The following is a 12,135-nucleotide window of genomic DNA, read 5'->3' on the forward strand; positions in this document are numbered from 1 at the left end:
TTGGGGGGTTCAAAATAAACGAGGAGAATAAAATGGGGTTAGGGTTAGGTGTGCTAGTCACTGAGGAGTGAACTCAAGCAGATTATCATGGAGAGGGGGTAGTCTGTGAGGGTTAACCAGGAGAGCACACAGAATACTGCAGTCCAGGCAGGGCCCTCACCAAAAAAGGACCAATCTGTACAAAAATATTTATAGCTGCTTTATTTGTAACTGCCCCAACCCAGAGACTACAATTGGTGAACGGCTGGATAAATTCTGGTTAATGTAATATAACGTAACATTATGCCTGCATTTACAAAAACAGGGTCATCTAGAAGGCAGCAGGCTGGATCCGACCATCAGAGACCAGCCTGGCTGCGTCTGAATCCTGGCTGTGACCTTGGGTAAATCGGCTTATCTCCCTGGGCCTCAGTTTCCCCATCTGTTAAAGGAAGGGGCTGTCGCAGATGACCCTAGAGGTCCCTGCCAGCTCTACATCTAGGGCCCTGGGGGAATCAAGGAGGAAAGCGGTAAGCGCTATCGGGGGGGAGAGGAGGAACAGAATCAGCAGAGCCCCAGCCGGTTCCACATGGGCTATTTGCACTTTGCACAAAATGTCGCCTAATTTTCAGGCGACACAACCGCTCGATCGGCTCGCGGGAGGAGGGGGGTCGCAGAGCGCGCCGCGGCGCGCGCCCCGCCCCCGAGGCGCTTCCGGCTACGCCGCCGACGCCGCCAGGAAGGCTTTGTTGTTAGCACCTCATTGGCTTACTGGGCTCTAGGGACGCCTGCGCAGTGAGTAGGGTGGGGGCCAGAGCCTCCGGTGGATGACGTCACGTCCGGCCACTCTGAGGCCGCCGAGAGCTTATGGCTATGAAGTCCGTTTTCGTCACCGTGGGCACCACTAGTTTCGACGAGCTCATAACCTGTGTGTCTTCGCGGGCTACTCTCCAGGTGAGCGAGGTCGCTTCGTCAGTCCCTCTGTGAGTCGAAATTTTTCGCGCCCCCCCCCTTTGCCTGCCCGCCCGGCCTGCGCCGGCCCTGCGCCTGCGCCCACTGTCCCCCAAGGCGCCTCCGCGGACCCGCGGACTGCAGGCTTGCCATCCGCCCCTGCGCCTGCGCACCCCGTTGTGTATGCCCCCCCCCCCCCGCCAGCCCCCGCCAGCCCCCTCTCTCACTCTCTCGCAAGCCCTGTAGGCGAGCGACCTCCCCTACCCGCCCAGCACATACACATCTCCACTTTCCCTCCACTGATGCCCCCGCTCGAGACTGGCACGGGTCCCGTTCGGGCCTGCTGTTGCGACAAATGGGTCCTTAGACACCATCGAGGCCAGAATCCTCATTTGACCGAGGGAGAGGCACTTGACGTCCCCTAGAGACCAACTCTCCCATTTTACAGAGGGGAAACTGAGGCCCAGGAATGGAGAATGACTTACAGTTCCAGCTGGTCAGGGCCAAATGCCACCTTAGAGATTAATCGTCTAATTCAACCCCCCCTCATGTGACAGATAAGGAGAAAATGAGGCCCAGAGATGGACCATAAGATCATAGGTTAAATGAGGAAACTGAGACTGAGAGAGGAATAGCTTGCCCCAGGTTACACAGATAGTAAGTGTCCAAAGTTGTCTGACTCCAGAGCTGACGTCCAGGACATCACCTGGACGTCAGACCCTTTGACATCATCTCATCCAAACTTCCTTTTCAGAAATGTCAGCTGAGGCACACAGAAAGGTACCAAGCATCAAACACTCAGCACTGACATCAGCACCCCGAGAAGCCTGTGAATTAAAGCTTTCGTTAGAAATAGGAGGAAACTTGAAGGTGAGGGTTAACCTAACGCCACTTTGAGTAGCAGAGCTTTGGTAGCCCAAGTTCTCCAGTCCCAAATCTAGTACCCTGGGTATTACACTAAGAGAGATTTTTAAGAAGTGAAGCATTTTGAACTTTTAAATCATTATCACTTACTAATGAATGGCCTCCCTGATAACAGGACTCTGTCGAACAAAGAATACACTACGATATCTGACGTGAGTGGTGGCAAGCCAAAGCCGAATCCCAATCACTGCTCTGACTTTCTTTCCGTTGTCCCTTTCCTTCAGGAACTTGTGACTAATGGAGTTATGACCATTAAGTGTATGAAGTGCTACAAAGCCCTTTATAGGAGTCAGCCCAGAAACGTGGGCTTCAAGAGAGTAATGGAAAGTACCTTTGCTAGTTACTACGTAAGGGGCCGTGGCCAAATCCTCGGCCCTACCTCAACTTCCATTTCTTCCTCTGTATTACTAGAGGGTTGGAATAGAAATTCAGGGTTTCTTAAACTTTTTCCACTTGTGACCCCTTCAGACCCCATATGGGGTCGCCCCACAGTTTAAGAAGCGCTGGACTAGATGACCAATATGGGCCCTTGGAACTGGAAAGTCAGTGAAATCAGCCTCTCGGAATCTTGGTTACTGGAAACCTGATAGTGTGGTGTAGTGGATAGAGAGATGACCTCAAAGCTGGGAAGACCCCGGGTTCAAGTTCTGCCATTACATGTGCTGATTGTGTGCCTGGGGACAAATCACAACCTTTCAGGGCTCTAGGAACCTTTCTAAGGGTACAAATTGCCAACAAGTTGCCAAACTTCTTCATCTGGAAGTCCTCCAACAAAACCACAGGTTTGATCCCGCTCCCTATCCTCTCAAACCTGCCGCTAGGTGGCGCGGCAGAGCATAAGACCTGGAGTTAGGAAGACCGGAGTTCAAAACCTGCCTAGGTCATTTGACTGGCTGTGTGGTCCTGGGCAAATCACTTTACCTTTGTTTCCCTCACTTTCCTCATCTGCAAAATGAGGATAATAATAATAGCACCTACTCCCCAGGGTCATTGTGAAGATCAAAATGAGAAAATCATTGTAAAGTGCCTGGCACAGTTAGATGAGTGTAGACCCCATCTGGTGCTATAAAGCTGTTAGCTATTTGATGATGCTGAGCAGATTTCCAAGTAGCCTTTGTTGATTTTTCTGTTATTTTAGATACTCAAGAGACTTGGTTATCGAAAACTTGTTCTACAGATTGGCAGAGGCAGAGTGGTACCAGACTCCTTCGCTTCGACATCTTTTTCTTTGATTGTTTATAGGTACAAGAATTCCTTGAAAGAAGACATTAAAAGATCAGATCTTATCATTAGCCATGCAGGTATGGCCTCTTGGATTTAGAATCACAGTGTGCAGAATTAGACTAGAAATCCAACGTCCCTGATTGATTTAGGCTTTTGATGAATAGCACCGACATAAAGAAGGGATTGGCAAACTGAGGAAGGTCCCTGAGAATGTTACTCATGTTTGTCCATTGCTAGGAGAGCAGTGCGTAGGACCCCAGCTCCCTAACGATGTTAGTTTCCGCATATGGAAACAGAAACGCAGGAAGCGTGACACGCCCCGAAGCATTGCATAGCTAGGTGTTAAAATGTCAGTGTGCAAGGATTGTAAACAAAGAGGACTTGATGTTGGCTATGTTAATAGAAGCTTCTAAGTTGAAATGCAAATTCTGCATTCGAAACATGATGCAAGCTTGAAAATACATTTTGGAATTGATTTTATTGTGAACAGAATTCAGTCAATAATAGCATGAAAGTTGTCCAAGTTTATCTAGTCAGCTGGCTTCAACGTTAGGAAGACCTGTGTTCAAGGCTGCATCTGCCATTTTACTAGCTATGCCATCATAGATAGGTCACTTGATGTCTTATTGCAGCAGGCGGTTTTAGACATGTTGCTAATCTGCATGAGTGGAGGGAGTTTTCCACCTTAGGAGTTCCCCAGGCTGCTTATATCAAGATGAAATCAGCTCTGCCTTCTTCTCCCCTCCCACCCTGGGAAATGAGTGTACATTATTCTGAAAATAGTCCTTTAGGGGCAGCTAGATGGCACAGTGGATAGAGCACTGGCCCTGGATTCAGGAAGACCTGAGTTCAAATCTAGCCTCAGACATTTGACACTTACTAGCTGTGTGACCCTGGGCAAGTCACTTCACCCCGTTACCTCACCAAAATAATAAAAAAAAAAATAGTCCTTTGAACAATGTTGTAAATGTGACAGCTGGTGGATAGGGTAGGGGAAAAGATTGTCTTCTTTCATTAGGTACCTTTTTTCCTGCAGTTTTAAGGGGGGAAATTTATCTGAATGGGGATTGCTAACAGAAGTCAGGGATTTATTTTACAAATGAATGATGACCTATGTGACCCAGCTCTTGACAGAGGGGATGGATTGAAGCTGGAAAATGAGACATATGTTTTTGGATATGGAATTTTGATTTTCTTTATTATGCGTATTTGTTACAAGACTTTTCTTTGTCTTTATTTCTTTTACACTGGGGATGAAGTGAAAAGGAGAGAAGATAAATGCTTGTTAATTAAAAAAGAAAAGAAAAATTTTAAAATGTCTGCAGAGCTCCCCTCCCAACCCCTCATCCCCTGTTCAAAGAGTGATTTCTAAAGTATGGAAGTTTCCGATTTGACAAGTGGAGTTATCCCTCATCTCGTCCACATCTCACGTCCATAAAGGTCTGTGCCGCTGTCAGGCACTGTATTTTGGAGAGTACGTCTCTCCAAAGAAGTGGACAAATGGAGGACCAGCCCCCCTGGGCCCGGGCTCCTCATGCCTCCCCTCTCCTCTGTCTTCTTAAAAGGGTAAAGGTGGGCCTGGGGCCTTGACCATCATCGACCCAAACAGAGAGTCAATCCCCAGAGAGAGGCTGTTGGTGTTTTCCTTCTTTGTTTGTTTTTCTCCCCCATCTCCATGAAATGAATGTGTAGGACTCGTATTTTTCTGCTCTTTTGCTGCAAGACAGGTGGAGAAGAAGCTGAACAAGCCACATTGTTTGGAGTTTGGATTTCTCTTTCTAGGTGCAGGGAGCTGCTTGGAGGCCCTGGAAGAAGGGAAGCCCTTGGTGGTGGTCGTAAACGAAAAGCTGATGGACAATCACCAGTTAGAGCTGGCCAGACAGCTGCACAGAGAAGGGTATCTTTTCTATTGCACATGCAGGTAGGTGGCAGGCTGGCCCTGACTCTTTGGAGGCCTGTGCTCATTTGGCTGACCACTGCTGCTCCCCCCCCCCCCCCCGCTTCATTGAGCTGTTCCTTTCCTGCCTGCCCAAAGACCTATCCACCTTACTCCCCAAAACCCTATACCGTTAACATACTTCGAAGTAGCGGCTAGGTGGCACCACGGATGGGCCTGGAGGCAAGAAGACTTGAGTTCAAATCCAGCCTCAGACATTGACTAGCTGGGTGACCTTGGGCAAGTCATTGAATGTCTGCCTGCCTCGGTTTCCTCAACTGTAAAATGTGGGATCCCAAGAGTACCTACCTCTCATGGTTGTTGTAATGAGCAAACAAGAGACTGTAAAGTGCTTAGCACAGTATCTGGCACACAGCAGGTGCTGTATAAATGCACGCTATTTGTATTATTGGTGCTTTGGGCATACGTCTCTGTGGATTGGGAGATGTGTGGAGATGTATGGCTCTTCAGAAAGACAGCCCTGTTGGATGTTTTGAAGGGGGTTTTTGCCCTCCATAAGCCCACTAGGGCCCCTGAGTAAATGCTAATGTGCTTCATTGCAACAGGCGTGTTAGAATTTGGGGCTGGCTCCTATGATGACAGCATGCACTCCTATTTAAATTGGGTGAGAAGGAGAATGGTTATTGAGAAGGAGAATGAAGACAGTAGCTGTCACCTATGTTGTGTTTGGAGGCTGGCAGAGGGATTTGTGTGTCTTCGAACCTGCCGCTCATGACAGCCTGGGGAGCTAAGTGCTCCATTTTACAGATGAGGATGCTGAGGCTTGTCCAGGGCCACGTAGCTAGTCAGTGCCTCCTGATGCCAAGTCCCTTCCTCTGGTGTTCGTGGCACTCGGCCTCTGGTTAGGCTTCATGATGGAAGCCTAAACAAGGCCTTGATTCCAAGGTTTCCTGCTAGGAAATGATGAAAGCTATATAAAGTAGTAATCCCCAGCTTATTCTCCTGTATTTCTCGGGTTCAGCACTGGACTTAGCACAGTCTTGCTCCGTCCTGCCTGTCTCCTAGGAAACGCATATTATATTCCCATAGATGTTCCTTCAAACTTCCCAAACCCCCAATTCCTCAGCTTCCTTCAGACTCGGCCTGCTTCTTCTCGCCATCTCAGCCACACGTAGGAATGGTCACCTGCTGGTTCTCCCCATTACCCACAAATTCCCATCTCTGCCCAGAACTTTCTGTTTTTCCTGTGCCTCACCCCAAGTACTTTCTTGGGCCAGTACCCCTGCTCCGACTTCAATTTCCTCTCTGTCCAGTCTCAGCCCACTCCCTAGCAAATTCAAATCTGTGCTGTCCTCTGTTCTTGAATCCTTTGCCACCTCTGTCCTATCACGAGTCTTCTCTTGCCAAACCTGATCTTTGGAATATTCCCATCATCCACAGGACAAGTGGCTGAAGGCAGCTAGAGGATGTCTCACAGTCATGCCAGCTGAGGATGTTTCAGATTCATTTATTTAATCTCAACTGGGCCTTCACTTCGGAAAGTCAGGTCTTTGATTCCTCGCTGATTCTCTCTCTCCTCCCAGAATTTCTTCTAGAGCTTTGCTTCTTACGCTTCCTCTTTCCCTTCCATTTTCTGCTGAGAATTTGGCCTCTTACTTTACTGAGAAATTTGAGGCTGTTTGCCATGAGCTTTCTCTTTTCCCCTTCTCTCCAGCACAAGTCTCCTGGGTACCACTGTGTAATCTTGCCTCCTTTCTCTGTATGGACCCTTCATCCCTTCCCCTTCCCTCTTCTCCAACAGATTGCACCCTCAATTATCCTCCTATCTCTCTACACCCTCCTGCCTTCAACCATGCACAAGTCTCTCCCATCCTTCAGAACCTTTCCTCGATGTTCCATTTTGTCCAATATCTCTGCTCCCTTTCTCAGCCAAACTATTGGAAAATGCTCTCTGCACTCAGTGCCTCCACTTCCTCTCCTCCAACTCTCTCCTCAGCCCTTTATAATCTGGCTTCCAACCTCATCCCTAGACTGAAACTTCTCTCCCAAGTCATTGGCGATCTCTTGATTGCCAGATGTGATGGTCTTTTCTTGACCCCTGGGCAGCCTTTGCCACCATTGTCTGCCCTCTCCTCTTGGATACTCTGCTCTCTGCCTTTTTGTGATGCTATTCCCTCAGGTTCTTCCTCTTTCCATCTGTGTCTTCTCACCTCCTTTGCTGTTTCATCATCCATATCACCCCCTCCCCCAACAGTGGGGATTTCCCAAAATTCTGGCCTCGGCCCTCTGGTTTTTGACATTCTTTGTCTTGCTAACATCATCAGTTCTCTACAAAGTGTCCCCAAAGTTTGAGTGCAGTTTTGAGCTCTGTACCTGAAAACCGTGTCACATATGTAGCCATACAGCTTAAAACCACACTCAGACTGTGGGGACCTCCTGTACACATCTCTCCAGCCCCAGTCTCTCCTTTGAGCTTTGGTCCCACATTATCAATTGTCTGTTTCGCATCCGGATATTTCTTTTAACTCAGTATGTCCAAAATGTAATTTATTTTCTTTCCTCCTAAACCATTTTCCAAACTACACACTTTCTGTCAAGGGCACTACCATCCTTCTCGTCCCCTGGCTTTGTAACATTGGCATTTTTGTGGACTCCCTTCCCCCCTCACATATCCAGTCACTTGCCACGTCTTGCCCTTTCTACCTTCCTGCCATCTCTCCCGTCCAAACCCTTCTCTCCACCTACACAGCTATCACCTCTCGCCCAGGTTATTGCAACAGCCTCCTAGTGAATCCCACTGCCTCAAATCTCTCCCCATGCCAGTCCTTCCTGCACACTGCTGCCATCAAAGGAATATTCCAGAAGCACAGATCTGAGCATGTGACTCCTCTGCTCACTCAACCTCTTATTGCCTCTAGGATAAAAACCAAACTCCTTTCGTTAGCTTTTCTAAAAGCTTTAGCCCTACACAACCTGCACCAAACCTCTCCCTCCTGTGCTTTGTAGTACTTGACAAACAGACCATCTCTTTCTTCGTCACATGCAACACCCAGTCTCCCATTTCTGTGCCTTGACACTGGCCATTGTGTGATCTAGAAATGGCCTCCCTCCTTACAGGCTCCTCGCAGAGGCCCTGAATTTCTTTAGGATAGAGATTAAGCTCCATTTTCTACATAAATCCTTTCCTGATTCCCCTGACCTCTAGTTAATCCTTTCTTCCATATGACTTTTTTTTTTTACCTACTCACAAATGGGCATTTGTTTAATGTATTAAAAAATCCAAATATGTACTTTTCATATACGTATATTTGTTTAGCACAGTGCGTGGCAAATAGTAGGTGTTTAATATATGTTTAGCATTATGATATATACATTATTATATATACTAGCTGTGTCCGCTATGAGAATGTCAATTCTTTGTTAGTTGGCTTTATGTAAGCCCTTGGACTGATATCCATAGTACCTATCACTGCGCCTGATGATGAGCCAGCACTGATTGATGAGGAAATTAGCTGGTTTCTGGAGAGCGAGGTCATTTCCCACCTCCTTTGAAGAGTTGTTCTTCCATGATTTAATTTTTTTCTGATCAACCGTCCCTGAAAATCTTATGTAAAATATGTTTCTTGTGGTATCAATAGTTAGAGGTTCCGTGGTTCTGTTGATGTGGGTTCTCTCTGCACAGACCAGGATTACATTCCCTCTGACTTAGAAGAGAGTCTTCGGGAGTTCCCTTAGCCCACCTAAGGATGGGTCTGCATTTCTTTTCTGAACATTTTCTTGTAAAACTTCGGTACGCCCCTTTGGCAGGCCTGTACTCAAAGCCCTTCTTCCTTGGTAGTTTAAGTGTTATCAAAGACGGTAAATTCAAATCACTTAATTTTAGGAGATTTCATGAACGCCTTAAAAAAATTGTCTTAAAAAAGAAGACAGCCCGAGGTGTCGCCAAACCCAGATGGGGAGTCACTGGGTTGGAAGCTATTTAGACTTCTGTCTTCCTAAGCTTGGGGAATGGGGGGAGGGGAGAAGGGCGGAGGTACAGAGAGCTGGAGGCAGAGCTCACTGCTCCAGTTGGCAGGGGGCAGGGCCCTCAGCGTCTACTTGTCGACAGATTGGGGATCAAGTCTCTTGCAGAGACCGTTAGTTAGCCCTCGTTGATGGAGTGGGCCAGGAGAGATGGCGGCTTTGCCAGGCTGAGTGAAACAGAGGAGGAGGCAGGAGGAGGGCCTGGCAGATCACTCGGTTGGCTAATCCTTGCATAGGAATGGAGTGTGCTTTATAGATTAAGGGTAAACCCAGGCTGACATGATTCTATAAGAGGAAATTAACTGTCACCTTGTTGATTTATGCAAGTCCACTTTGGCTTATGAGAAATTCAGCTGCCTTGGGCTTGAATCTTTGTCATCCAAATGCTAACCCAAGGATTGCACCTCAGAGCCTGAAAAAGCTTTTGCCAGCGAGTTGGGGTTTGTAGAAAGTGAACTGACTTTCCTGATTTACAGAAGCAGTCTATGCACAGGATTGAGTCCATGTCGACTGGCAGCCTGCTCCAAGTTTCCCCAATCCTTTCCAACTCCTTCCAGTGTCATCTGACTGAAATAAAAGCCATCAGCCCTCCTTGTATTTTCTTGCCCAGAGGCTGATGGATTTTAGGCATGGACAACAGGCGTCTGTGTCTCTCCTAATGTATGTGCCTCAGCTACATTCCTCCAAGTGTTTGCTTAGGACGACCCTGGAATATCACACTTGTGGCAACTGGAATCCAGACATGCGAGCATTTTCATTTATTTTATTTATTTAGTTTTGAAAATAGTATTTTATTTTTTCCCCAAGTTACCATGTGAACATTTTTTGAAAATGGTTTTAGCCAAAGGTCACCATTGAACCTCAATGAAACTCATTAAATTTGCTCAGCAGCCACTGAAAGTCATTAATTTCTGTGCAGAGACCATCACAACAACTTGGGAGTCGCCCCTTTGTCCCGGTCTCCATCCTCACTTGGTCTACTTGTTCTACTCAAGTGGTCGTAGTTAGGGTGGAAGCTGTTTTTCTAAGTCTGACTGCTTTTTCACTTTGCATTTTTTTAGAAAAGTCTTTCCAGGTTTCCTTCTCTTTATACCGGGTTATGTTTGTTGCCATCCTTACCCATTCCCCCATGTTGGCCATTGAGGGTTGAACCCCCAGTTGTTTATAGTTATGAATACCATGTTAAGATTTTGATGTTACAGATAGAGAATAGAATTTCTCAGGATGGAAAGAAAGTGGGATCAGAACCCTAAAACTCTGTTCAAATCTAAGAAAAAGAATAAAACAAACCTAAGAAGATCCTGGCAAGGCATAATTGTTCAGCAGTCTGGTCCCATGTGCCCCCGTCCCCTCAAATCCAATTCTCATCATGTCGTCTAGCCGTGTCATTGGTTTTATTTACTGCCTTTCCACCAATTTCCCTTTTGACTGTCTTGGTTTTTACCTACTGTTTCCCGAGGGTAATTCCAAAGCCATCAGAGCACAGTGTCCTGAGGCATTGACCAAGCCTCATCTTTAACCAAAGCAGCTCAGCGGAGGCAAGTGAGAAACGATGTGTTGGATTGACATGGAGGGGCTAGAGAAATAACGGTTTTCTTTTTGATATGAAACCAGACCTTCCCTAGTGGGCGCTCCCAGTGTATGGAAGCAGAAAGCCATGGTGAAATCTGTGGTACAATTTGAAAAACCCCAGGACTGTTGGTGAGAGTTCGGTGTTGCCGCGGAGTGGGCAGCAACTGGGCTGTTGGGTGGCTCCTGTAACCTAATGCTTTGCTCTCTCTTTTTGTTTTAGCACCCTTCTTGAGCTGTTAAAATCAAAGGACTTATCGTCATTGAAACGTTTTCCTCCTGGCAAGCCAGAGATATTCTCTGAATTTTTGGATCAAGTTGTGGGATTGAAAAAATTAATGTCAACCTCTCAGTCTCAACCTTTTTGACCCATCCATGGGAAAACACATAGATAGACACATAGCCAAGCCTTCCTGGACAATGCACTCCTGTCTTTACTGTATTTTTACAGTATGACACGTCCTTAATAAATTTTCTACATCTAAAGGCTGCATTCGAAGTTCCTCGTGTGAACATTTGTAGATGTTCGCTCAGATTGTTCTAGCTAGTGTTGTCTTTTAGTGAGTGTGTCTCATCGGGCACCCCTGGTAGCCAGACAGACACAGGGCGTGTCCGTATGGGAGATTTTTAATGCCTTTTGGCTTTTGAGAAACAGTCTGTGGAGCTTGACAGTTAGTGTCCCCAGCGATGTCCAAGGAAGAGAAAGCCAAAAAAATTCAAAACATGGGTGCTCATTCACCTAGCTTGGTTCATAACCTCCCAACTCCCTCCATTTTACTGTGAGCTTCTGCCTGTCATGTAAGCCTCTGATAGACAATTCATCCTGGTTTGCCAGTTCCACAAGCCTTTATTAAGGCCAGCTATGTGTCAGGCACTGTTCTTCACGCGGGGAATACAAAGACAAAAAATGACCTAGGCCCTGCCCACAAAGGGCTCACCTTCTACCGGGGGTGGAGATTTGGGAAGGGGCACAGCATCCACATTTAAGGCAGAGAGTAATGGGGCCCTTGGGGAGGAGCAGAGGGCTCTAGGAACATCTGAGGAGGGAGGTCACACTTTCAGCTGGGGGAATGAGGGAAGGCACCAGGAGGTGTGAAACCTGAGCCGAGCCAAGCCTTGAAGGGAGAGGAGGAATCTGACAGGCAGGGCTATAGAGGGAGTGCATTCCAGGCATGGCACAGGGCATGCTGAGGAGCAAATGTAGCAGGAGCAGATCAAATTGCCTGGAGGCACTGTGAGCCCTAGAAGGGTTTCAAAGATGAGCTTCCTCCATTTAGTACTGTAAGCCTTGGCTGTAGCAGAGAGAAAATAGAAAAAATCAGGCTGGTGGGATTGAGTGCTCCATGCAAATTCTGATGTTGGGGAAGCCATTCACAGCAGAGTCTCATTGAAATCTCCTAGAGAAAGTAGAAACTGACCTTACAGCCCTTTCCTCCAGATAGATTTATATATAGAGATGGGGAAACATGCCTGCCTAATCTCTCCAAGCATGGGGGGCTTAGGGAGGGCTGGAATTCAGTCAAGTCCCCATTCCATACACTTATGGTGAGCACTAGTAGATCAGATCA

The 12,135-nt window shown here is 47.1% G+C and overlaps 1 protein-coding gene across 3 annotated transcripts; it reads left to right on the plus strand.

Annotated features, from left to right (window-relative positions):
* The first annotated feature begins 760 nt into the window (after positions 1–760).
* On the plus strand, positions 761–11,066 carry LOC114022964 (UDP-N-acetylglucosamine transferase subunit ALG13 homolog). 3 transcript variants are annotated; one of them, XM_027835427.1, is made up of 5 exons: positions 844–933; positions 1,685–1,800; positions 2,993–3,155; positions 4,861–4,999; positions 10,791–11,066. In XM_027835427.1, exons 2-5 carry the CDS (start codon positions 1,687–1,689, stop codon positions 10,933–10,935), a joined length of 561 nt encoding a protein of 186 aa, XP_027691228.1. In that variant the 5' UTR covers positions 844–933; positions 1,685–1,686; the 3' UTR covers positions 10,936–11,066. The 3 variants fall into 3 exon arrangements, with proteins under 3 accessions (XP_027691236.1, XP_027691228.1, XP_027691245.1); XM_027835435.1 differs by lacking the exon at positions 1,685–1,800 and having other exon boundaries at positions 761–933; XM_027835444.1 differs by lacking the exons at positions 1,685–1,800; positions 2,993–3,155 and having other exon boundaries at positions 860–933.
* Positions 11,067–12,135: the final 1,069 nt, after the last annotated feature.

This window comes from Vombatus ursinus, unplaced genomic scaffold (genome assembly GCF_900497805.2).
Source record: "Vombatus ursinus unplaced genomic scaffold, bare-nosed wombat genome assembly UNPS02004337.1, whole genome shotgun sequence".
NCBI classification, from domain to species: Eukaryota; Metazoa; Chordata; class Mammalia; order Diprotodontia; family Vombatidae; genus Vombatus; species Vombatus ursinus.

Bases quoted from the DNA above. Each gene is read 5' to 3' on its own strand.
- LOC114022964 (XM_027835427.1), top strand. From the start codon at position 1,687: ATGTCAGCTGAGGCACACAGAAAGGTACCAAGCATCAAACACTCAGCA. The intron at 1,801-2,992 runs GTGAGGGTTAAC...CTGTTATTTTAG, and splicing joins AAATAGGAGGAAACTTGAAG to ATACTCAAGAGACTTGGTTA. The intron at 3,156-4,860 runs GTATGGCCTCTT...TTCTCTTTCTAG, and splicing joins TCTTATCATTAGCCATGCAG to GTGCAGGGAGCTGCTTGGAG.